Source organism: Aegilops tauschii, unplaced genomic scaffold, assembly GCF_002575655.3.
Source record: "Aegilops tauschii subsp. strangulata cultivar AL8/78 unplaced genomic scaffold, Aet v6.0 Super-Scaffold_285, whole genome shotgun sequence".
NCBI lineage: Eukaryota > Viridiplantae > Streptophyta > Magnoliopsida > Poales > Poaceae > Aegilops > Aegilops tauschii.
In genome coordinates, this window is record NW_027332466.1 from 449,962 (window position 1) to 475,574 (window position 25,613).

Consider the following 25,613-nt stretch of genomic DNA (forward strand, 5'->3'; position numbering starts at 1 on the left):
AACTAAATCAAAATAGTTGCAAACAAAACTCCCCCTGGGACTGTTGCTAGTTGGAGGCACTCGTTGTTTCGAGCAAGCCATGGATTGATGCTTGTTGGTGGAAGGGGAGTAGAAACTTTACCATTCTGTTTGGGAACCGCCTATAATGTGTGTAGCATGGAAGATATCGCCATCTCTTGGTTGTTATGTTGACAATGAAAGTATGCCGCTCAAAATATTATTTATCTCTATTTCAAAATCGAGCTCTGGCACCTCTACAAATCCCTGCTTCCCTCTGCGAAGGGCCTATCTATTTACTTTCATGTTGAGTCATCACCCTCTTATTAAAAAGCACTAGCTGGAGAGCACTGCTGTCATTTGCATCCATTACTATTAATTTATATTGGGTATGACTATGACTGGATCTCTTTTACCATGAATTACAATGTCTAGTCAGTTCTTGATCTTTAAAGGTGCTCTGCATTTATGTTTTGCGGTCTCAGAAAGGGCTAGCGAGATACCATCTTGTTATATCATATCATGATTGTTTTGAGAAAGTGTTGTCATCCGAGATTTATTATTATTGCTCGCTAGTTGATTATGCCATTGACATGAGTAAACATGAGACCCATGTGTTATTGCGAATATGGTTAGTTATAATCTTTACTGAAAACTTGAATGATGGCTTTACATATTTACAACAACAAGAGCAAACAGAGTTTGTAAAAGTTTTTCTTTATCACTTTCAGTTTATCAACTGAATTGCTTGAGGACAAGCAAAGGTTTAAGCTTGGGGGAGTTGATACGTCTCCGTCGTATCTACTTTTCCAAACACTTTTGCCCTTGTTTTGGACTCTAACTTGCATGATTTGAATGGAACTAACCCGGACTGACGCTGTTTTCAGCAGAATTGCCATGGTGTTATTTATGTGCAGAAACAAAAGTTCTCGGAATGACCTGAAACTCCACGGAACTTATTGTTGGAAAATATTAAAAATACTGGAAGAAGAATCCACATCAGGGGGGTCTCCACGTGTCCACAAGGGTGGGGGGCGCGCCCCCTGCCTCGTGGGCCCCCTGACGCTCCACCGACCTCAACTCCAACTCCATATATTCGTGTTCGGGGAGAAAAAAATCACAGAGAAGGATTCATCGCCTTTTACGACACGGAGCCGCCGCCAAGCCCTAAAACCACTCGGGAGGGCTGATCTGGAGTGCGTTCGGGCCTCCAGAGAGGGTAATCCGTCGCCGTCGTCATCATCAACCATCCTCCATCACCAACTTCATGATTATCACCGCCGTGCGTGAGTAATTCCATCGTAGGCTTGCTGGACGGTGATGGGTTGGATGAGATTTATCATGTAATCGAGTTAGTTTTGTTAGGGTTTGATCCCTAGTATCCACTATGTTCTGAGATTGATGTTGCTATGACTTTGCTATGCTTAATGCTTGTCACTAGGGCCCGAGTGCCATGATTTCAGATCTGAACCTATTATGTTTTCATGAATATATGTGAGTTCTTGATCCTATCTTGCAAGTCTATAGTCACCTACTATGTGTTATGATCCGGCAACCCCAAAGTGAAAATTAATCGGGACCACTCCCAGTGATGACCATAGTTTGAGGAGTTCATGTATTCACTATGTGTTAATGCTTTGTTCCGGTACTCTATTAAAAGGAGGCCTTAATATCCCTTAGTTTCCGCTAGGACCTCGCTGCCATGGGAGGTTAGGATAAAAGAGGTCATGCAAGTTCTTTTCCATAAGCACGTATGACTATATTTGGAATACATGCCTACATTACATTGATGAATTGGAGCTAGTTCTGTGTCACCCTATGTTATGATTGTTACATGATGAACTGCATCCGGCATAATTCTCCATCACTGATCCAATGCCTACGAGATTTTCATATATTGTTCTCTGCTTATTTACTTTTCCGTTGCTACTGTTACAATCACTACAAAACCCAAAAATATTACTTTTGCTACCGTTACCGTTACTTCCATATTACTTTGCTACTAAATACTTTGCTGCAGATACTAAGTTATCCAGGTGTGGTTGAATTGACAACTCACCTGCTAATACTTGAGAATATTCTTTGGCTCCCCTTGTGTCGAATCAATAAATTTGGGTTGAATACTCTATCCTCGAAAACTGTTGCGATCCCCTATACTTGTGGGTTATCAGCAGGCGGCTCAGCGGGTGGCTTACCAGTCTTTTCCGGTTTATCGGACGACTTCTATTGAGGCAGGTGCGACCATGAGAACGGGAGGTGTCCCTTGCTTAGTACCAGCACTGCGTAATGAGCGTTTGCCCAAGGATTTTAAGGGGCCTCGAAAGGTGCCTAATTACACGGCCGACTTACAGCCCGTGGCATGGATTGAAAGTTATGAGATGGCCATGGAACCACTGGAGGTCAGTGACGCGACAATGGCCAAGTACTTCACTATGATGTTGGATGGAACGGCCCGCACTTGGTCAAAGGGACTGCCACCTAATTCCATTGGTTCCTGGGCCGAGTTAAAAGCCCGGTTTATTCAGAACTTCAAAGACACATGCAAGCAGCCCATGTCGATTGTGGACTTGACTAATTGCAAGCAGGAGGAAGGTGAGTCCACGACCCATTGGGTGCGTCGGGTGAAGGCCATAATACATTCATCTGATAAAATGGATGCCGGCTCTGCGGTCTTAATGTTGGAGAAAAATTGCCGTTTTGAACCTCTGAAACAGAAGCTGGGGCGGCTCAAGCGCGATTGTAATGACATGGGCCAGCTGATGGCGGCTCTAGTCAAATACGCCGACTCTGATAGTACCAAGGATCCCACGTCTGATGAAGAGAAGACAGGGAAGGGAAAGAAGAACGGCAACGCTAAGGGTATTCACCATAACCTGGCGAATCAAGGAGGCAATAATAAACGTAAGGCTGATGGTAGTTTGGAGTTTGTGGCTAATGCGCAGGGCAACAATCAACGACGTAAAGGGAGGCGACCTCCTCGGTCTGGCGGGTCAGGTCCCACCCTTGAGCAGTTGCTGAATGAGCCCTGTCCAAGACACGACACCCGAGAGAAGCCGGCCACACACCTATGGAAAGACTGTACGATCATGAGGGCTTTCAAGAATTCTAACATGTTCGACGGCAGTCATGGAACCGGCGGCGGTTCAGGCGGTGGCGGTTTTCATGGCCCGGGTGGCGGCTCAAATTCCAACTTTCAAGGCCCTCAAGGTAACCAAGGTGGTTATAATCAACAATCTGGCCAAGGAGGTCAGCAGCAGCAACAATCAGGGTATCAGAGTAACCCGAAGCAGCTGAATAGTGGGCAGTATCATGTGTTCACCACCAGTTTATGCAAAAGGGACCAGAAACTTCATAACATGGCTGTGAACGCTGTTGAACCGGCGGTTCCTCGTTATCTGAGATGGTTTGAGCAGCCTATTCTTTGGAGTAGGGAGGATCATCCTCCACGAGTTGACAATCCGGGTCACTTGGCCTTAGTGGTGGCACCTCAAGTTGGTGGATATAAATTCACAAAAGTGCTCATGGATGGAGGCAGCAGCATCAACATCCTCTATTATGAGACCTTTCGTCGCATGGGATTGACTGGTAAAAATCTCAAGACGTCCAACACTGTTTTTCATGGAGTAGTGCCTGGTAAGTCGGCGTACCCAGTGGGTAAGATTGAGCTGAAAGTAGCCTTTGGGGATGAGCATGATTCCAGGGCTGAGAAGTTAACTTTTGAGGTGGTCAAAATCCGGAGCCCATATCACGCACTGTTTGGACGGCCGGCTTATGCAAAGTTCATGGCATGGCCGTGTTATGTTTACCTGCAGCTCAAGATGCCGGGTCACAAGGGCACCATCACAGTGCATGGGAGTCGGAAGATAGCTTTGGAATGTGAGGAAGGCGATGCTGCTTATGCTGAATCTGTTTGTGCAACAGAGGAGTTGAAGTTCTACAAGGACAATGTTGACCCGGCGGACATGGCGTCTTTGAAGAAGCCAACCACGGAACACGAGCCGGTGATGAAATTTAAGTCGGCCGATGACACCAAGCTTGTTGATTTCGTTCCAGGCGACTCATCTAAGCAGTTCAGTATCAGTGCCAATCTGGATCCCAAATAGGAAAGCGCGCTCATTGAGTTCATCCGTGAGAACCGGGACATCTTTGCATGGAAACCTTCTGACATGCCGGGTGTACCGAGAGAACTCGCTAAGCACACTCTTAATATTGATCCAAAATTTAAGCCGGTCAGGCAGTTTCTTCGGCGGTTTAATGAGGAGAGGCGTAAAGCTATTGGTGAGGAGGTGGCACGGCTCTTGGCGGCCGGGTTTATTGTTGAAGTTTTTCACCAAGAGTGGTTGGCTAACCCGGTGCTTGTACTAAAAAAGAATGGCACCTGGCGTATGTGTGTGGATTACACGGATTTAAACAAAGCATGCCCGACTGATCCTTTCGCTCTCCCTCGTATTGATCAAATCATTGATGCTACGGCGGGTTGTGAGCGTTTGAGCTTTTTGGATGCTTATTCTGGTTATCATCAGATCAAGATGGCAGTTAAGGACCAGGAGAAGACGTCTTTCATTACTCCGTTTGGAGCCTTCTGCTATGTGTCTATGCCTTTTGGGCTTAAAAGTGCCCAGGCGACTTATCAGGGATGTGTGCAGAACTGTCTCCACAGTCAGATGGGGCGCAAGGTTCATGCTTATGTGGACGACATTGTGGTGAAGTCCAGAGAGAAGGAGACCTTGATAGATGATCTGAAGGAAACCTTTGATAATCTCCGGGTCTACAAGATGATGCTTAACCCGGCCAAGTGCGTTTTTGGAGTGCCAGCAGGCAAGCTTTTGGGTTTTCTGGTTTCTAACAGAGGCATTGAGGCTAACCCGGAGAAGATCAAGGCAATCACCTCTTTGGCTAAGCCGGCGTGTATCAATGATGTTCAGCGTCTGGAGGGTCGTATTGCTGCCTTAAGCCGGTTCATAAGCCACTTAGGCGAGAAGGCCATACCACTGTATCAGATGATGAAGAAGATGGACGACTTTGTCTGGAGTGATGCTGCTAACGCTGCCTTTGAAGATTTGAAGAGACAGTTATCTGAGCCGCCGGTCCTTGCTGCTCCCATTGATAAGGAGCTCTTATTGCTATATGTGGCTGCTAACACACGTGTCGTCAGTGTTGCCATTGTGGTGGAGCGCAAGGAGGTCGGCAAGGAACATCTGGTTCAACGACCGGTTTACTACATCAATGAGGTGCTTATTGAGTCCAAACAAAGATATCCACATTGGCAAAAGCTCGTTTATGGGGTGTTCATGGCAAGCCGGAAGCTTAAGTAATACTTCCAGGGTCACCCCATCACTGTGGTTAGTTCTGCTCCTTTGGGAGATATCATTCAAAATAGAGAAGCCACAGGACGAGTCACCAAGTGGGCCATTGAACTTGGGCCTCATGGCTTAAAGTATGTGCCGCGCACTGCTATTAAGTCTCAAGCACTGGTGGACTTCATCAACGATTGGACAGAGCTGCAGATGCCTGAAGAAAAGGCGGACAACACATATTGGACTATTCATTTTGATGGGTCCAGGCAATTGGAAGGCTCGGGGGCTGGAATTGTCTTAGCTTCCCCTCGAGGTGAAATTTTTTGTTATGTACTCCGGTTGATGTTTCCCTGTACTAACAATGTAGCTGAGTATGAGGCCTTGCTCCATGGTCTTCGGATGGCTAAGGAGACGAACTTAAGCCGGGTCAGGTGCTTTGGCGACTCAGGTTTGGTGGCTCAACAAGTATCAGGCAAGTGGATTCCAAGGATCCTCTCATGGCGGCTTATCGCCGTGAAGTTGATGCCATTGCTGGACACTTCAGGGGTTACCAAGTGGAGCACATTGATCGAAGAAAGAATGAGGCGGCTGATGCTTTAAGCCGGCTGGGGTCTCAGCATAAGCCGGTGCCACCTAACACTTTCTTGGATGTTCTGCATAACCCTTCTGTCACGTTGCCCACAGAAGAAGACTTGGCTGTTCCTGTTGGGGAATGTAGTAATTTCAAAAATTTCCTACGCACACGCAAGATCATGGTGATGCATAGCAACGAGAGGGGAGAGTGTTGTCCACGTACCCTCGTAGACCGACAGCGGAAGCGTTATCACAACGCGGTTGATGTAGTCGTACGTCTTCCCGATCCGACCGATCAAGTACCGAACGCACGGCACCTCTGAAGTTCTACACACGTTCAGCTCGATGACGTTCCTCGAACTCCGATCCAGCCGAGTGTTGAGGGAGAGTTTCGTCAGCACGACGGCGTGGTGACGATGATGATGTTCCACCGACGCAGGGCTTCGCCTAAGCTCCGCGACGGTATTATCGAGGTGTAATCTGGTGGAGAGGGGCACCGCACACGGCTAAAATATCGTATATCAAGTGTCTCCATGGGGCGCCCCCTGCCCCTGTATATAAAGGAGCAAGGGAGGAGGAGGCCGGCCCTAGGAGGGGGCGCACCAAGTGTGGAGTCCTACTAGGACTCCCTAGTCCTAGTAGGATTCCACCTCCCATATGGAATAGGAAAAGAGGAAGGGAAAAAGAGAAGGAAGGAAGGGGGCGCCCCCCTTCCCTAGTCCAATTCGGACCAGACCAAGGGGAGGGGTGCGGCCACCCTTGAGGCCCTTTTCCTTCTTTCCCGTATGGCCCAATAAGGCCCAATACGTATTCCCGTAACCCTCCGGTACTCCGAAAAATACCCGAATCATTCGGAACCTTTCCGAAGTCCGAATATAGTCGTCCAATATATCGATCTTTACGTCTCGACCATTTCGAGACTCCTCGTCATGTCCCCGATCTCATCCGGGACTCCGAACTCTTTCGGTACATCAACATACATAAACTCATAATAAAACTGTCATCGTAACTTTAAGCGTGCGGACCCTTTGGGTTCGAGAACTATGTAGACATGACCGAGACACCTCTCCGGTCAATAACCAATAGCGGGACCTGGATGCCCATATTGGCTCCCACATATTCTACGAAGATCTTTATCGGTCAGACCGCATAACAACATACGTTGTTCCCTTTGTCATCGGTATGTTACTTGCCCGAGATTCGATCGTCGATATCTCGATACCTAGTTCAATCTCGTTACCGGCAAGTCTCTTTACTCGTTCCGTAATACATCATCCCGCAACTAACTCATTAGTCACAATGCTTGCAAGGCTTATAGTGATGTGCATTACTGAGTGGGCCCAGAGATACCTCTCCGACAATCGGAGTGACAAATCCTAATCTCGAAATACGCCAACCCAACAAGTACCTTTGGAGACACCTGTAGAGAACCTTTATAATCACCCAGTTACGTTGTGACGTTTGGTAGCACACAAAGTGTTCCTCCGGTAAACGGGAGTTGCATAATCTCATAGTCATAGGAACATGTATAAGTCATGAAGAAAGTAATAGCAACATACTAAACGATCGGATGCTAAGCTAACGGAATGGGTCAAGTCAATCACGTCATTCTCCTAATGACGTGATCCCGTTAATCAAATGACAACTCATGTCTATGGCTAGAAAACATAACCATCTTTGATTAACGAGCTAGTCAAGTAGAGGCATACTAGTGACACTCTGTTTGTCTATGTATTCACACATGTATTATGTTTCCGGTTAATACAATTCTAGCATGAATAATAAACATTTATCATGATATAAGGAAATATATAACACTTTATTATTGCCTCTAGGGCATATTTCCTTCAGTTCCTGACCCGGAAGCACAATTGGTGGCGGCTCTTCACATCATCCCAGATTGGACAGTGCCATATTTGGCTTACGTGACCCGGGGCGAGTTGCCTGAGGACGAAACCTTGGCTAGGCAGATAACCCGACGGTCTAAGTCAATGACGATTGCCAATGGGGAGTTACATCATCGCAGTGTCACTGGGCATTTCAACGTTGTGTCTCTCCTGACGAGGGTCAAGAAATTCTTCGTGAGATTCATGAAGGAGATTGTGGCCATCACGCCGGTTCAAAATCCCTTGTGGCCAAGGCTTTTCGTCATGGATTTTATTGGCTGACGGCTCATGCTGACGTGGAAGATCTGGTCAGTAAATGTGACGGTTGTCAGAAATTCTCAAGACGGGCTCACGTACCGGCTCAAGAATTGAGGATGATTCCAATTACTTGGCCGTTTGCAGTCTGGGGACTCGACATTGTTGGGCCTTTCAAAAGGTCCAAAGATAAAAAGACCCACCTCTTGGTGGCGGTTGACAAATTCACAAAGTGGGTTGAGGCAGAGCCAATCAGTAAGTGTGATGCAGCCACGGCGGTTCAATTCATGAAAAAGGTGATCTTTCGCTTTGGTTTTCCACACAGCATTATAACTGACAATGGTACTAATATTTCCAAGGGTGCTATGAAGGAGTTCTGTCAACGTGAGCATATCCGGCTTGATGTTTCCTCATTAGCTCACCCCCAATCCAATGGGCAAGCTGAAAGAGCCAATCAGGAAATCTTGAAAGGCATCAGGCCCCGGCTTATGGTTCCTTTGCAACGGACGCCGGGTTGTTGGGTAGAAGAGTTACCTTCTGTGATATGGAGCATCAATACTACCCCCAACAGGTCTACGGGTTACACGCCTTTCTTCATGGTTTACGACGCAGAGGCGGTTCTACCTAGTGACATCCGTCATGACTCGCCCTGCGTGGCGTCTTATGTTGAAGCTAATAATGAACAAGCCCGTCAGGATGCACTCGACTTGTTAGATGAGAAGCGCGACTTAGCAGCAGCCCGCTCGGCGATTTACCAACAGAACCTGCGCCGTTATCACAGCCGCCGGGTTAAGTCCAGAACCTTTCAAGAAGGTGACTTGGTGCTCCGGCTCATTCAGGACCAGTCCGATGCGCACAAGCTATCCCCACCTTGGGAAGGACTCTTTGTGGTCAGCAAAAACTTGAACAACGGGTCATACTACCTTATCGATGTTCGAGAGCACAAAGACTCACGTAAGTCGGAGGAGGAGGCCCGCCGGCCGTGGAATATTGCTCATCTTCGGCCTTACTACACTTAAGCCACCGGCTCGCATGATGTACATATTTTGACGATGTATATATTATGATAAGTAATAAAGCAGGACCTCTGTCCTTTTCATCCTCAACGATCATGTGTCTTTATCTATTATATATAAAAAGTACTTTACGGGCTAACCAGAAAAAGGTAATTATGCTAGAAATTACCAAAAAAATTAGAAACATCTGGCCATTTATTTAATAGGCTAAAAAATTACAGTCGTCCGATCTAAGCAAAGGAAAATTAATTACCCACCTTTGCCATTACATATATCCTAGCAATTCGCTAAAAAACTGTTCCAACAAAAAACAATCACGTCCATATCCCTTCAAATAAAAGCAAAAAATAGGGTTAGGTTATTGGCCTCTCGACCCCTTCCCTTCCCTTCGTCCTAGTAAGCTGCCACAAAATTCACATGGTGGGATTCGGCCATTGCTATAAGCCGATTGTGAAATCAGATTAGACTGGCTCATGTCCGGCTGAATCTCCATTATGCCATGCCCCTGCGCACTTTCCTCTACAACTCTCAAGATCCAGATGTCCCCCTTATCCTGTTATGGAATCCAATGAAGGGAGGCAATAAGAATGAAGTGGCCAAGAAGACATGTGTGGAAAGACACCAACGAGCCACTAGCTGATGGCTCCTATGACGACGTACATAGTGCCACCCGCTCCCGAGCACAGATTTAGCCCCCAGCACATGTAAGTAGCTAGTGTCCATCTAATTTTCCTGATTTATTAGATTGACTCTCGCGTGTGTCTTCCATGTGGTAATTTGTGTTTCCGGCCGGCCGCATATCGATTAACTAGCACGTCGCTTTCATTGCTGTATACGTGGGTGTGTTGCTAATCGATCAATATAGATCAAGCTAGCTCTGTACGTGGTAGTGTTTCTAATCGGGCAGTATGAGCTCTTTTTGTGAAGCCTGCAAATCGTGTCAGCTTGCTTCGTCTCGCTTATCAGAAGTATTCTGTTATCTGGGTCTTGTGCCAAATATTATTCAGGCAGGAATATAGGTTGTTTAAAAAGGGTAGGAATATTATAGTTCTGGATGCATGGGTGCAATTGGTAAATATGCGTGGTAGATCCTTACCCGTGACATCGACTTCTCTCCAAAAATTCTCTAGGATCTCACATAAGTATGGCTGCAGGACCTTTGTTCTATTCTTTAATTATTAAGAGCACATGTAACAGTAGACATTAATAATTTAATGCGCTAAAGTAATTGGATTATAGGTTTATGCATTCCGCCATATATAGGAGCATAAATATTTACGCCACCATATATTTTTCAGTCACATATAGCCAGAGAATAAACATTAAAGGAGGAAAGGCATGAACCAGTGATCATTGATTTGCGATCAGAATTTTGATGCGACTTCTCGGTTCATAGAATTTTGTTGTCGAGACGTTTATTCTGATTAATCTCACTGGCTTTTTTTCTCTTGCAGTCTTGGAGATCTATGGTGCTTTATTTCGAAGAGATGTATATCAATTAGGAAATATCAATGTAACTATACCATGTACCATTGCTTAATGTCATCTCCCACGAATAGTTATGGACACGTCCCTTGCACAATACACCAGTACCTAGCACTTATCTAAAATACCAACCTAAATCGTGCATGATCTCATTCACACTTCTACCATTCTACGAGCTTTCTGTATTCTGTAAATATGGTAAATGAAGTTCTTCATCATAAGGAGAGGGAGTAGGGGACGCAATAATTAATACGAAGAGAGAGGAGAAGAATAACAGAGGAAACCTGTGACTAAAGATCTAGCTGGATTTCCTTCTAGGCGCCCCTTTCTAAACGGTGAAGTTTTCACATGGCTGGATGTTGTCCAAGGCACTTGGAGTGAGTAGTCGGCATAGCGTGTATCGGAGAGGCGTGCACATGTGAGAGAATATGGTAGAGATAAGTTAGTGTGTTTTCTGTGTTCAAGTTCTTCATCACGTTGATCTTTGTAACTCTTATTATCTAGGGTTTATATATTCTTTTAAATTGATTCAGGTTGTTCACCTCCTTAAGTTATATGCAGTGTTCCATGGTAATTTGTCAATTATTTTTAAAATTTATGAGTTTTCCAATTGTGTCCGGAATCATTTTTTTGATTGAGATAGATCAATGTTGACATTGGAGTAACCGAAGTTGCGCAATATGTAGTCTTCATGAAATCAGGGGAGTACATGTTGATTGATCTCATAGGCACTGAACTTAAGGGACTATTGTCTGAGCTGTGTATGAAGTGTGCGATCCGGAGTGCGACAATTTTACCGATTTTTTTTGCCATAACGTCTTATTGCATAGAAAATGTGTTCATATAGCAAGGAGAATTTGTGAACATATCAAAATTGTTTGCTATTTATTTCAATCGAGGTTTTTATTTGCGTAAATTAAGTTGATCGTAATGTTAGTACTCCATCAGAACTTACTTTACCACTTATGCACTGGTTATCTCACCCCACCGGTTGTACTCTGGCTATTTACTTTGGGTATTATCCACAAGAGAACACATTATTAGTAAATGCCTGAATGCCGATTCTTATTGATGTCTTGTCGAAGATAAGTGCTATATTTGGTTGGATTGGTTGCTCCACATGAATTTTTGGGCTTTACCTCTGTCGATTTCTGTCTGAAATCATACCATTATTTAGTGTTTCCACCTAATACCAAAAGTATAACGATAAATGCATATACACAACTTATATATATTTCATTTGTTATTTCCATGATGTAGGTGAGAGTTCCTACCGGATAATGGGTTTGTGACGATATTGTAGCATAAGTTTGTCAAATGTTGTAAAACCTTCATATCTTGCTCAATTCTTCAAAGAATCATTTCATTTAATATATGGGTCTCTGTTAATTAAAAACTGCCAATATCAATGTTTAAGTAAACAGATCCGCAACAAAAAAACTCATACATTAAGGAGCTTTTCATTGTGTATTTACCAATCTACCATGTGGTTTTGGAAAGTTTCGGCCAATTATATGTATGTTCTCTATATTTCTTCTTTCTCATCTCTAACTTTTTGTTCTTACTCAACAGAATGTGTATAACGTATTCAAGTATGTAGTTACTGCTATTTTTACTATCAATTTGGGCACGATCTCCAGTTTTTTTTACTATTTTGACTATTGTTTTACAAGTTGAACCTTTCATACTGTTTTTTGTCCTATCTTATGGTAGTGCATTTGTGGAAATAAAAGAAAATCATGTGTTTGGTTGATAAATGTTGCAAAATTACCCCATTAATAGAAAGAAAATTAATACTTTTGTTTACAAATCACATACCATGTCACTTATACAAGCCATTTGCTGGGTCTTCCGTTACACATATCTAATAATATTGACTAAGTATATGATTGTTCACCTTGAGTAATTACATGTTAGTGACAAAAATATGTGTACCTTATAGTGGAAGAGAAACATGGAAGTGTCCATCGAGTGCATTATGTAGGTTATGGCAATTCTACAAAACAATATAGATTCATATTTGTTTTATAAGGACGAATCAATTTACTGGACAAAACAGTGATACACATCCGACACAAGGATAGTCACAAGGGAAAAATAAGAAAACAACCTCTAGAATTACTTCTAAGTGCATAGAGCTATATTGATTGAAGGAGGTGGGATGCTTATTCGAATTGTAGTCCACTGCGTGTATGTGGGGTTAAAATCAACATGGGTAGCATCTTGGTGCTATAAAGTGGTGTAGCGCTAATTGGTGTCATGGCAAGTAGAGGAGATTGGCAAAATGGTATTTCCTTATGGATATAACTTGAACTTCTGATTTTCTCAGGAACAAATAGAGGTAGCTGCCTGTAAAAGTGGACATATACACTGAAAGACAATTGAATGATAAGATTGGTGATACCATACACCATTTTTTATTTCATTTATTCCAAGGATCTCCATTAGATATAATATTTATTTGGCCAGGTGTGTGTTTCTTCATCAATAGTGCACATATTTGTAAATGACATCATATATGGTTTTATTTTTTAGATAAACCAAATACTATTGTCTTATTATGAAACTTATAAAAGTCTAGCCCGCGCATCGAGCAGGCCACTTTGCTAGTTATTCTAATTATAAAACGACCAATTGGGGGCTGATCGTATTCGAATCTAGCTTAACCCTCTCGGTCCGGCTCATGACCGTATCCGAACCTAGCCGTTAAACCTCATGATCATTAGGGGGCTTCCTGTTCAAACATAGGTCGTATTCGAACCAAAGAGAACATAGCTGTCGGTACCTTTTGATCGGCACACTGCCAAACTCACTAGGGGGCTTCTTGATCGTATTCGAATCATAGATTAACCCCTTTGAGTCCGAAGTTGATCGTATTCGAATCAGCGTCGTTAAAAAACTCTCAAGATCATCAGGGGGCTTCCTGTTCAAACATAGGTCGTATTCGAACCAAAGAGAACATAGATGTCGGTACCCTTTTGATCGGCGCAACGCCAAAGCCACTGGGGGCTACATGATCGTATTCGAATCCTAGCTTAACCCCTTTGGAACGGTTTACTGATCGTATTTGAATCAGAAGCCTTGATTTTATTCTTGTTTGGCTTAAGTTTTTGAACACACTCTTTGATTTTTATCTTCAGACTTTTTTTTGGTTCAGATATAAGTATAAGTGTGGCTTAAATTTAGCCCAGCTTAGTTTTGGACGATAAGTCGCCAACAGACAACAAGCGTCAGACATTTGGAAGTAAGCAGCTTCTAAAGATTGGGTTATCACCCTTACTGTTCGGGTCACATAAACCGGCAGTACAAATTAAAGGATCACAGGTATGATATTATAGTTGTGTTTCAAAGCTATAATTGATAACAGGCTTATCTATGACTCTTTTTCATGTTCCGGGTTTTATGTCAGATATATGACCCGCCCTGCGGTAAGCCACCAAGGGTCTTGTGATTTATTTCTGTATGCAGGACAGTTCAAAAACTTTCTTAAGCATAAAGAAAACAGATGATAAGTGTAATACGGGTGAATATAAGATGGCGGCTTAACAGTGTGGAGTGCCAAAACGTGCACGATGGCACGACAAAGCAAAGTCATTACTACCCTATTACATGACTTGCCGAGTCCACATGATTAAATAAGTTTCCCAGCAAGGTACAAATATGAGCCGCCCGACGGATCAATTGTTTTGTTGGCCTGAAGCTTCCGGATCATCCCTTTCCGCTCCTCCATCTTGTTCCCTGTCCTGGAAGGTTGATGATGACCAGTCAATGCCACTCAAAGCTTCAAATTCAGCTTCATCATCAATTAATCCGGCCGGGTCAACTTCAGGGGCGAAGGTATGCTTACGAATTGGAGGGATCAGGCTGGTCACTTCATAATGCTGCGTTGGAATCCTCCGATTCTATGCGTCATAACCCGACTGATACTTGGTAAGATCCGTGTCATCAGCAATCAGGGTGGCCACAGGGCGTATTTCCTTCACACAAGCGGTGAAATCCTCCTGTTCAAATGATGTGCCGTCTTCCTTCAGGCTTGGATATCCAATGGCGATGTCGGCCGGGTCTAGCTCCGGTAGCCACGCCTTGGCCCGGCTTAATGCAGCTACGGCTCCGGCTCTCGCAGAAGATCGCCTTAATTCATTGAACCGCGGAGGTAGCACAGCAAGCCGCTTTAGTACATCCGCCAGAAGGGTGGGGACTTCGTTTGACAGGGCAACTGCGGCCAAGGCACGCGGAGATCCGTATACAATTGTTCCACGAGTGTGTAAACCGCCTTCAGCTTCACCAGCATGTTCTGGTTAAGGTTGGAGCTCCTGGGGCCTGTATAGCAATATCAGGTGAGTTAATTACAAATTCATATGATCATTAGAAACATTCAATACTTAACACTTGCAGGGCGACTTACCAAAGATTGCGGAGACCATCTGAGATACACGGTGTTTTAAGCCGGATAATCAGTGGTTACCTCTTCAAGAGTTTTTTCCGCTGCTTCGGCTCGTTGGGTTAAGGCAATTTTTTCGTTAGCCCAGGCCTTATTTTGAACTTCAAATTCGGATTTCAGTTTCTCTTATTCAGATATACTGAATTCAAATTTGGAGTTAGCCTTCTGAGTTTCAGTCTCTTTGGCCTCCAGGCGGCTCTTCAGTTTAGACAGTTCTGATTGAAGTTGAGCAGTCGTGGCCTGCACAAATATCGGGTCAAAAATCATGAATATTAGCATACAGTATTAAGTCCCAAGTCTTTTGCAAGCAACAACACTTGGCACTTGGGGGCTAATGTCTAATGAATGTTTTATCTAACTGGCGGTTTATGAGACTAAGTCCCAAGCACTTTGCAAGCAAGAATACTTGGCACTTGGGGGCTAATGCATATTGCTGTTCAATCTACACAAGGATTATATTCTGCATAAGCATGGGAAAGACCGGTTCATTCATATTGATTAAACTGGCCTTTGGGGGCTACAGGATAAGCCGGATTTTTTACAGTTGTGATCAAAGGATATTACTAATGTTTACACGTTCGTTTTAAGTCTACAACATATTCATCATAAGCAATAGACTTGGGGGCTGGCATAGTAAGGATAAATCAGTGAAGGGAAAGAGTTTATACCTCAAATTTCTAATGCATTTGTTTCACCATATCAACTTCAAGGTCACGGCTGCTGTGCACTTGGCTAAGATATCCAGAAAGAACTTCCCCAATACTCATGTGAGTATAATTAGCAATGTCAAATCTGACCTTACGGCGTTCCAGGTGTTCTTCTTTGGCAGACACTTGGCTAGCGCAGTAGGTCTCCCCGACTCAGTATAGCCAGTTTTAGTGATCTCCACATCATCATCTTTGGGGTCGTCTGTTTTAGCCGGGCTAGAGATATCAAGATTTTCAGAGACCTCGGCGGCTTGATCGGCAGGCGGCTCAGTACTTGATGTTGGCATGTCATGCGCCGGTTCAAGTGGCGGCTCAGGAACAGAGACCTCAGGTGCGGTTGTTTGGAGTCCTGGCTCTTTGAAGAATGGCTCTTCGGTCGGCTTACTCTTCTTCGCCTTCTTGCTGGGTTTTGCTTTTCCACTGCATAAAGATTAAAATATCAGTACAAATATAAAGAATTGAAATGAATACAGGATAAGTAAATTGTCCTTACCCTGGAGCGGTCTTAAAAGCCTGCATATTGGACTGGAGTGAGTCGCCGGAGGAAGGTGAAGTTTCCTGGTAATTCAAGTCAGAAGAGTTGAGTGGTGGACGAATCACACCCGCCAAAGGATAAAAAGGAATTAAGTCGGAAGTGACCTCGTTCCGGCGCTTCTTTGGTGTATTAGGTAAGCCGGAGGAGAGTTCTGCGTCCTTGCTGGTCCTGGTCTACCTCCGGTTCTCATGAATCTGTCGCTTCAAAAGAAATTGAGGATCTTGATAAGCTAAAGGGTGTGAAAATCTTACTTTCCGGGTTACTCTTCGGATTTTTTGTCTTGGCAAAGGCTCGGAGTCAGAGGAAATAATAGTTACCTCTTCATCTACTCTGTGACTCGTTCCTGTGTCCTCCTGATGATAATCGGTGTCAATAAGGTGGTTCAAAAAGGAGCCTAGGGAGTCAAGGGCTACCTCCGACTCAGAGGTATCTTCTAAATGAAGCAAATCCGAGGCGCTGGTCTTGTTCCCTTTCTTCTTGGCAGCGGCTTTCCTGGCGGCTTTCTTGGCTTTCCTGGCTTTCTTTGCAGCCTCATGGTCATACTTTGCTTTCCAAAATTGATCATTAGCCTGTGAAAAATAGCGAGAATCTGAGTAAAAGACAAAATCTTAAGGGCGAAAGTAAGAATACTCAAGTTTGGCGGTTTACCGCTAGAGCCGGGTTAGCTTTGCAGAAAGGACTTAAGCAAAACTTGCCACAATCTGCTAGGCTCTCGTTCAAGAGCGACTTTGTCATATCATCAATGACATCTTCAGGTAAATCGACAGAACTGTGCCGCAGAGAATCATCTTTCTCGCCTGTATAGGTGCACATCAAACCGGAACGACGTCTCAATGGAATGATCCGCCAAGCAACCCAGACCCGAACCAAATCGATACCACTCAAACCATTCCGCAAAGGAGCCTTGACTTTGGTCATGGTGGGGGTAAGTTTCTGGCGATCAGCAGCAGATAGCTTGTCTGGCAAAGGATGAGTAGACTCGAGGCGCGAGGCGCGAAAACCGGGCAAAGGGTTCTCATTAGCCGGAGAAGTATCTTGGCAGTTGAACCACGTTTGGTTCCAGTCTTTGGGGTGACTCGGTGGATTGCATAAGGGAAAATGGCGTCTCTCCGCCGTTGGATTGAGACCCCACCAAGTTCCAAGCTGGGCCCGTTGGCGCGTTCATTCTGGCGGTTTAGGTAAAACAACTCTCTAAAGAGTAGCAAGCTGGGTTCTTCTCCAAGATACACCTCACATAACACTTGAAAGTTGCAAATATTAGACATGGAGTTGGGTCCGATGTCTTGAGGACGGAGGTCAAAAAAGTGAAGAAGGTCTCTAAAAAACTTTGAGCCAGGTGGGGAAAAACCCCGGTTCATGTGGTCTGTGAAGACAATGTCTTCCCCCTCTTTGGGTTGAGGCTTTTCCTCGGTTGGATCAGGCGCACGGTAGGACATGATTTCCTTCTTTGGCAGATAGCCAGTCTTCACAAAATCGTCAAGTGTGCTATCTGTGACGATGGACTTGACCCAAGTGCATGTAACGGGTGTTTTAGGCGGCATTATGAAGATGGAAGCCTAGCAAAAGAGTAAAATTACCGGTTCAAATTTAAGCCGGAGAAGAAAAATATTACAGTGCGTACTCAAAATGGCGGCTTATGAAGGGGTCTAATGGTATATGACTAATTATGTTAGGTTGTTTAAACCACCATGAGCAGTCAAGTTACTTAAGCCGCCATGTGTGGTGGATGTTATCTATTGAGCATTGCAATTTAAGTCAGTGATTAGAGCTGCCAGGGCTAGGTGGATCTATCAAAAAACACAGATATTTGGCTAAGTGTCATAAAAACAAGTTTCACAGATCGCTATCATTATTTTGGATCAAACAGTTGCTCAGAAAGGAAAATATTCTGGACCTAAATATGAAGTACAGAGGAGTTCATCAGTTCTAAAGAGGCCTTTGTACAAGAAAAGGGGATCTACTAGCATCTGAAATGGATGCGAAACAGCTACCGCATGAATTGCATACCTCTTTTAGATCAAAAGAGGCTGCGGTGGAGAAACTACGAAGAATCCGTGATGAATAGCGAAGAACACAGAAAGAACTCGCAAACCCTAATGTGGATCTAAGGTGCAGAAAAGCAAAGACTTCCAGACGCAGATCTGCTGCGGAGGGTCGCCGCCGTTCTCTGGACAAGCTCAGGTCGATGCAGCGGCCAGGGTCGAGGAAGACGAAGTGCGCTGCGGTGGCGGCGGAGCTCGAGCAGCAGTAGGGTCGCGAGAGGAAGAAGACGATGGAAAGGGGGAGAATGAAGAAAGACCAGTCGTGCCTATTTATAAGGGAAAGACTGATAGAGTGGGCACGAAAAACGTGGAGGCCGAAAAATATGGGAATCCAGCTTGTCAGGACGCCTCGATTCTCGGGATGGTTATTAAAGATAAGGATCCGTCGGGATATATTGGACAAAATATGAATTAATGACAGACGACATCATGGCGGGTTATTACAAATCCAGAAGATGACGTCATGGCGGGTTACAAATTGCCGTGCAATAAAGGGCAAAAGATTTTTTCTAAGTGTTGAAGATTGACATGAACCAGTTCAAATCAATCTGGGGCCTAATGTTGGGGATATAACTATTAGTATGACCCGCCCAGGAGGGGCCGGGTTATACCTGTGACGACTCATGAAGCCCAAGATGACTCTTGGAGATGGCGGGTTAGTTAAGGGCCCAAGGCCCAAAGGGCGAATTAAGGCCCGTAGAGACAAACCGCCATATGTGTGTAACTTGTATTATAAGGCAGAAATAGAGAGAAACCGAGCCGGACATTATGAGCCACTGGGCGTCGACCTCTGTGTATAAAGGGACGACCCGACGGCGGTTCAAGGCAAGTAACATCAAATCGAGAGTTAGGTCAAGCGGATTCGCTCCCTAGTTATTGAGACATAAGCAATCCCACTCAGAACTAGACCGTAGGCTTTTGCCTTCACCGTAAGGGGCCGAACCAGTATAAACCCCGTGTCCTTTGTCCCGATTAACCCCTTCTTGCTTCCTAGTTGCGATGGCTCCACAACTAAGTCCTTTCGCTAGGACATCTGTCGTGACAATTCCACGACAAATCCCCTTCTCTGTTTTGACTCATTATAACAACCAGAGCCTCTTGGACGAAGGCCCAAGTGTCGATCTTGCCATCAAATGTGATATCTCCATCGCCATTGCATCTTGGCTTGGCCACATTAGTGAGAAACATGACTTTCCAAATGCTATTCTTATTTTGCATGGTGCACACGGGTTTAGGTTCTTCTAGTAGTAAATAGTAGGTCTTCTCTCTTGTCATATCATACCACTTCTCATCGATATAGACCATGTATGTCATTGTATTGAAAAGAGGATAGGGAGTTGAGATCTAATGCTCATTGAGCATGGAGATGCAGAACTTTAATCTTGCAATTTTATCATCTGTCTTGAGGAAAGGTTTCACGGTACTAGTGATGCGCTTCATCTCACCCAACTGGAATCTCCTATGTAGGGTCGAGCAGGGAACACCCAGAGACCTTGCTAGAGCTCGAATTGCCCTCCTTTTGTTGAGTGGGACTGTCAATATCCTCGATAAATCCAGATCTTTCCTCTTTTGTCCACTTTTACCCTTCTTTTTGTTTGAGGCATATGCTTCTTGGCCTTCTACAAGCTATTGAGTTGCTTCTAACCGTATTAATTCAATAATTCATACGCTTGTATTCAACAGGCTTGCAATGAGCTGCTTGTCCTCTGGGCAAATATCTCCATGTCTGTTCTTGATTACTCTCAAAGCAAAATAAACACCAAACCTTTGCTCATTTGTCAGGTTTACTGCATTTCTTCTTATTGCTTCCCCTTGATCAACTACTTCCTCCTGATGAATTGCTTCTTGATGATCTCTTGGAGGACTGAAGTTGAGATCCTAGAACATCTCCTCTCTTGTTGAAAAGGAGCAAGAAGTCAACTAGCTATTACAAGTAGTACTAGCTCATGAAAATGAAAATGCAAACTTTTTCAAACACTTAAAATACTTAAGACTTTGAAATTTCGATTTGATGCATGAGAACATTGATGAATTTAAATGTTCTACTCCTGAAAAATGAATATTCCCTATACTGCAAGTTTAGTTGAATTTGACTAAATACAAGATCATTTAGGAGTACAAGAACATTTCTAATTGAATTTGTTATAATTTTGTTTAAGAGTAAAAGTGGCAATGTTTGATTAGCAAGTTTCCTGATTAGGCTATTATGGAAGTATCTTAATATGCATGGTCCAAAACATGAGAAAGAAAAGGGAGAAAACTTAGGAAATTCACAAAATATGTTTTGAAGTGAAACCCCTAAAAGCTCAAATTCCTTTGTTTGTTTAGGGCTTTGGTGATATATGCTACACTGTTGAAGTATACATGTATAAACCAGTTTTATTCCATCACACATGCATTGTAATTATTGGACGTGTATGCATGACTAAGATTCCAACCATAATATCATTGACTCACATTCAACAAGACATGTTTGATTAGCAAGATAGGAAAATGGCAATGAATTTAGGAGTACAAAAACATTTTTAATTTATTCTTTTCAGAATTCATGATGCATTCCAACCAAAAAATCAGTTTGCAAACTTAATTGAATTGACTAAGTTGCCGACAAACTATACATTGGATTCGCTAGACTGAATTTGACAACATTGAATTCAGTGTCAAGTGTCTAACAACAACACTTGACGGAACATATGGAAAGTAAGTGTTTAACAAAAACATTTGAATTTAGTGTCAAGTGTTTAAATTCAGTTTGCAGCAATGAATAAAAAATATCAAGTATCTAATTTAGTGCCAAGTGTCTAAATAGCAAGTGTCAACTGCACTTGACATATGAATTCAGTTTGTAGCAACACTTGACTCAATTCAGTTTGTAGCAATGCTTCATTTGTAACAACACTGAGTCAAGTTAAATTTAGTTAATTCAGTGGCAAGTTAAATTCAGTGGCAATCCTCTTCTTAGTTTTGGATTAAAATTATGTTATATTCAGTGGCAAGTTAAATTTTGAAGTAAAATTCGGTGTCAAGAATTCTTGAGTAAAATTTTGTGTACATAATTGTTTTCATGGCAAGTGGCAAGTTAAATTCCGGAGTAAAATTAGGTTAAATTACATGTTGCCTGGTCATCTTCTTGGTTTTGCAGATCTTCATGATTTTGCCAATCCTCCTCCTCCTGCAAATGAGTCAAATTCAAATTGGGCATCTCTTTGAGCTGCAACTTGGGGGTAGAGACTCGCGCTGGAAAGGAGGAGCAGTGCCCAGGCGGAGGAGCTGGAGCATGCCGGAGCTGATGTGTGCCAAGCCAGAAGGAGCCGGAGCGTGCCCAGGCAGAGGAGGAGCGTGACTAAGCAACAGATCTACTGTGAGGGCGTGTTGGAGGAGTTATGGTGGCCGTTGGGAGGGCGCCCTGAGCTATGGGGAGGAGCCCGAGCTCGCTGGGAGGGCGTCACCCTGAGCTGCGGAATGCTGTGGGGATGGACCCGAGCTGGGGGATGGGCAATCTGATTGAGATTTTAAATTAAAAGGGTTTGATTATAAAATGCATGTTTAGTATGTTGTTCCCTTAAGACAGATATTTCAGGACGGAGGGAGTACGATGGATCAAGAATATCTTTGTCGCTGGTTCTCTTGATCCTATCTGTCTCGCAGTGCGAGGCGACATCACAACGCCACGCGGAAGCCTTTCCCTTTCTAGCTTACGTGCTTCCCCGGCCTCCGTCATGCTCACCACAGACAAGCTCCACCTCGATAGTCTACTCTACCCGTTGGTGAGATATGGCCCCCAGCCACCGGAGTGGACAACACCACTAATGCCTCGTAAGGGTTATTCCTAGCTTTTGTAATCGTAGTATATTTTTGGATAGTATTTTTTATTTTGTTTTATGTTTTAGGAGATTTTTAGGATGGTACATTCGTGGAATTGTGACACTTTCAGTTTAGAGCCACTCTAGTAGATCCTACAAAAACGTGTCATCTGGAAACATTATACAACTACCGCAAAGCACCAGGCAGAGCAGATCCCGTAAACCCGTACTGTAAAAGTTTTTTTTCTTCTTTTTGTCCTCATGCTTCTTCTTCCTTGGGACGCATGCATGGTCAAACTCAAACTCCAGCCGGCCAGAACGGTGCCGCTCCGGCCTGCTGCCTGCTCCGGTCCGCCGCTGGCGCTCCGGCCCGCCAAGTGCTCTGTTGATGCTCTGGCTGGCCAGGAACGGAGCTGCTTTGGTAAGCATTGGGGTCAACTCACCCCAATGAAATTAGGCAATCTTTCATTAGTTTAGTACTAATGAATATTCATTTATGGAAGATGACTCCACTGTCAAAGACATGACCTCATTAAACTTTTTTTCTAGCTTCGTCCCGGCGACCGGCTGCTACCGAGCTCCACCGCCTGCTCGCTGCTCGTGCGCGGTGTCCTAGGCCCCCTGCTCCGGCGATGCTTCGGCCGGCCGCTACCGAGCTCCTCTGCTTGCTCGCTGCTCGTGCGCGGTGTCACCAGGCCCCCTGCTCCGGCGTTGACCGCTTTACAGGTTCCCTCAAGAACGACTCGGAAACTCCAAATATGAGGCATGGTTGCTCTAATATACGAAATCTGTAAAAAAAAGGAGCTGCCATTTCGAGGATCTGTTCGGTGCGTTCTGTGCAAATTTAAAGGTTTGACCGGGATATGATGCTCTTAGCCCAGTGCACTACAAATGTATCGACGGCCCATTCGCCAAAAAAGAAGTGGCAGTCCCGTGGGTTTCAATCCCCTCCCCGGCCCATTCGCCATCACTCCCCCGTCCCCTCCCCCGTGCTCGACGGCGCCGCCGGAGCTTTCTTCTGCCGCCGCGCCATGTCCACCCCAGCTGCTCGATCTCGCCCATCGGAGGACGGACGCATCTGGTACGTAGAGTACGCATCGCCATGAATCATCGCGACCTTCCTCTCCCTTCTTCACCCGATCCCCTAACCTTATTCCCCATCGTTGTGTGTGCAGGTCCTCCTCTTCTCCTCCCAGCGGCAGCGAGATGGCGGCCGAGAGACTCACCGACGACCTCCTCGTGGAGATCCTCTCGCGCGTGCCCGCCAAGTCGCTCTGCCGCTTCAAGTGCGTCTCCAAGCACTGGCTCGGCCTCACCAACGACCGCAACTACCGCCGGAAGCTCCCCCAGACCCTGACCGGCTTCTACCAGGGGAATCAATTGGTAGATTCAGCTCTCCCCTTCACCAATGTCTCGGGGAGCCGCCATCTCACATATCCCGCCTTCCTGCCCAACCGCCGGCGGGTCAAGGTCATAGACTGCTGCAACGGCCTCCTTCTCTGCTCCTCATACGTTGCCGGCGACCATGGCGACGAGTTCCGGTACCTTGTGTGCAATCCCGCCACAGAGGAATGGGCTGAGTTGCCGCATTCCGGCTATTCCGGCCTCGTGGCTGCTAGACGCTTGTGTTTTGATCCAGCCGTGTCCCCTCATTTCCATGTGTTTTTGTTGCCGGTGGCGGATATGGACGACCAACATGGCTACTGTCTTACCGGAGTGCATGTCTATTCATCTGAAACCGGGAGTTGGGTTCATAAGGAGAAGAGATGGTGCGGCACTATTGATGTCGCTAATGACCGGTCAACTGTTTATCTTAATGGTTATCTGCATTTCTGCGCCATTGTTGATGGTTCTGCCGGTCGTCTAGCTGCGGTGGACAAGGAGGGGGAAGCAAGGACTAACTTTCGTGTTCCTGACGGTCTGGATGTTGGTTTTATTCAGCTGTCACAGGGCTGCCTGCATTATGCTGGTTTTGACACAGATGATGATAATGTCGTTCGACTGCTAGTTTATGTTCTTAAAGACTATGACCGCAAAGAATGGATACTGAAGCATAGCGTCGAAACTTCGCATTTGCTTGGAGGGCGACACATAGAATACCTTGATGAGGACTTCGATTGGATTGCAATTCATCCAGAATGTGACATGATCTTGTTTGCTGTGGCCCAGGAGGATATCACATTCATGTGCTATGATATGGATAGTGGACAAGTTAATGTGATCTGCAATCTTGAAGATAGCCAGCAGGCATATTTTCCGTATGTGCCACTATATGAAGAGTTGCAATCGTTGCACAAGTGACGTCTTATTCGTGCTATGATATGGATAATGGACAAGTTAAAGTGATCTGCTATCTTGAAGAAGGCAAGCCGCCATATTTTCCATATGTGCCGCTATATGAAGAGCTAGAATCGTTGCACAAGTGATGTCTTATTCATGCTTGAATTTGGTCCTGCTTTCTCTGATGTATGCATGTTTTTAAGTTTGGAGCAATGCTGGTTTTGTTCTGGGGGCATTGCGGCTGATTTCGCTCTTGGACTAGTTATTCAAAGTTTCAATGCACCTTCTGTTGTGTGTACTTGTTTTGTCTTGGTATACCAATGGTTCTGGACAACGGGAGATTGTGATACACTTTGGATGGTTACATTATCACTTCTTTTGGTGCTATGTTTTTTCTGTCTTTTAAATAGGTTATTTTATTAGCAGAACTTCACAGCCACAATGATGCTGTTGATAGGAAATGTCATAATGTTCATCCTGCTGTTAGATTACTTTTGACAGAGAATTGCTTCAGAAGACTAGAAAGACATCCTCTTATTTGTTGGTTTTGTTCGCATAGGTAGGTTTAAAGAGTTTAAAATAAGCGACACCGGGCACTTCCCATGTTAGTCTTGCCTATAATGGTGTTGCTGTGTTAATAAGAGGTAATTTGACTTATCACTGAAAGGTTTGCCTACCAGGATGATGTTCAACTCTTTCTGGTGATTGATGCTGAGAAGGTCATTATTGAAACTAATTTCTTTAGCTCGTCAACCTATGTACGGCTAGTATTTTGAGCAGAGCTGCAATCTTGTTCTTATGCACATTCAGGAGCTTAGTAGGGTCTTCTTTTTTTGATTTAGTTCATGCAAAACAAAAAGCCAATGTGGCAGCCTACCAAACCGCTAAATAATCTTTTCATACTGGTCCTTTGTGTGTCCTGATCTCCCAGGTCCTAGTCTTCCTTGCACCCTGTATTCAACAAGATTGTAACCTTGTACTTATTGGGATTGCACGGGATTGAAAGCTAATTTCAGACATTGTTCTGTGGAAAGTTAGAGCAAATCAAAGCCACTGCTGTATAGGATTGTATCAAGTTCCTGCGCTAATGATATGCGTTCCATACTTTTTAGTTGTCAGCTAGCCCAGGTAAAGCAACTGGTACGGTTAGACCACCCATGGTGAAAAATTACTTGCAATACAAGTTCTTTCTGTTATCAACACATATAGTCCATGGTTATGAATAGGCTGACATTGAAGAAGAAAAGAAGCACATAGTTTCTCTGATCCAAATTCTGGTCAACAAAAGAAACAATT

The 25,613-nt window shown here is 44.5% G+C and overlaps 2 protein-coding genes across 3 annotated transcripts in view; both read left to right on the plus strand.

Annotated features, from left to right (window-relative positions):
- The window catches only part of LOC109749941 (F-box protein At5g07610), a 138,780-nt gene that overhangs the window by 71,531 nt on the left and 41,636 nt on the right, over positions 1–25,613 (plus strand). The window lies entirely within an intron of this gene.
- LOC109770650 (F-box protein At2g23160-like) lies at positions 22,972–24,697 on the plus strand. Its single transcript, XM_020329373.4, has 2 exons — positions 22,972–23,118; positions 23,213–24,697. Exons 1-2 carry the CDS (start codon positions 23,069–23,071, stop codon positions 24,336–24,338), a joined length of 1,176 nt encoding a protein of 391 aa, XP_020184962.1. The 5' UTR covers positions 22,972–23,068; the 3' UTR covers positions 24,339–24,697.

What these genes read in the sequence shown, in the direction of transcription:
- LOC109770650 (XM_020329373.4), top strand. Translation starts at nt 23,069, where the DNA reads ATGTCCACCCCAGCTGCTCGATCTCGCCCATCGGAGGACGGACGCATC. An exon ending in TCGGAGGACGGACGCATCTG is followed by an intron (nt 23,119 to 23,212) that starts GTACGTAGAGTA and finishes TTGTGTGTGCAG; the next exon opens with GTCCTCCTCTTCTCCTCCCA.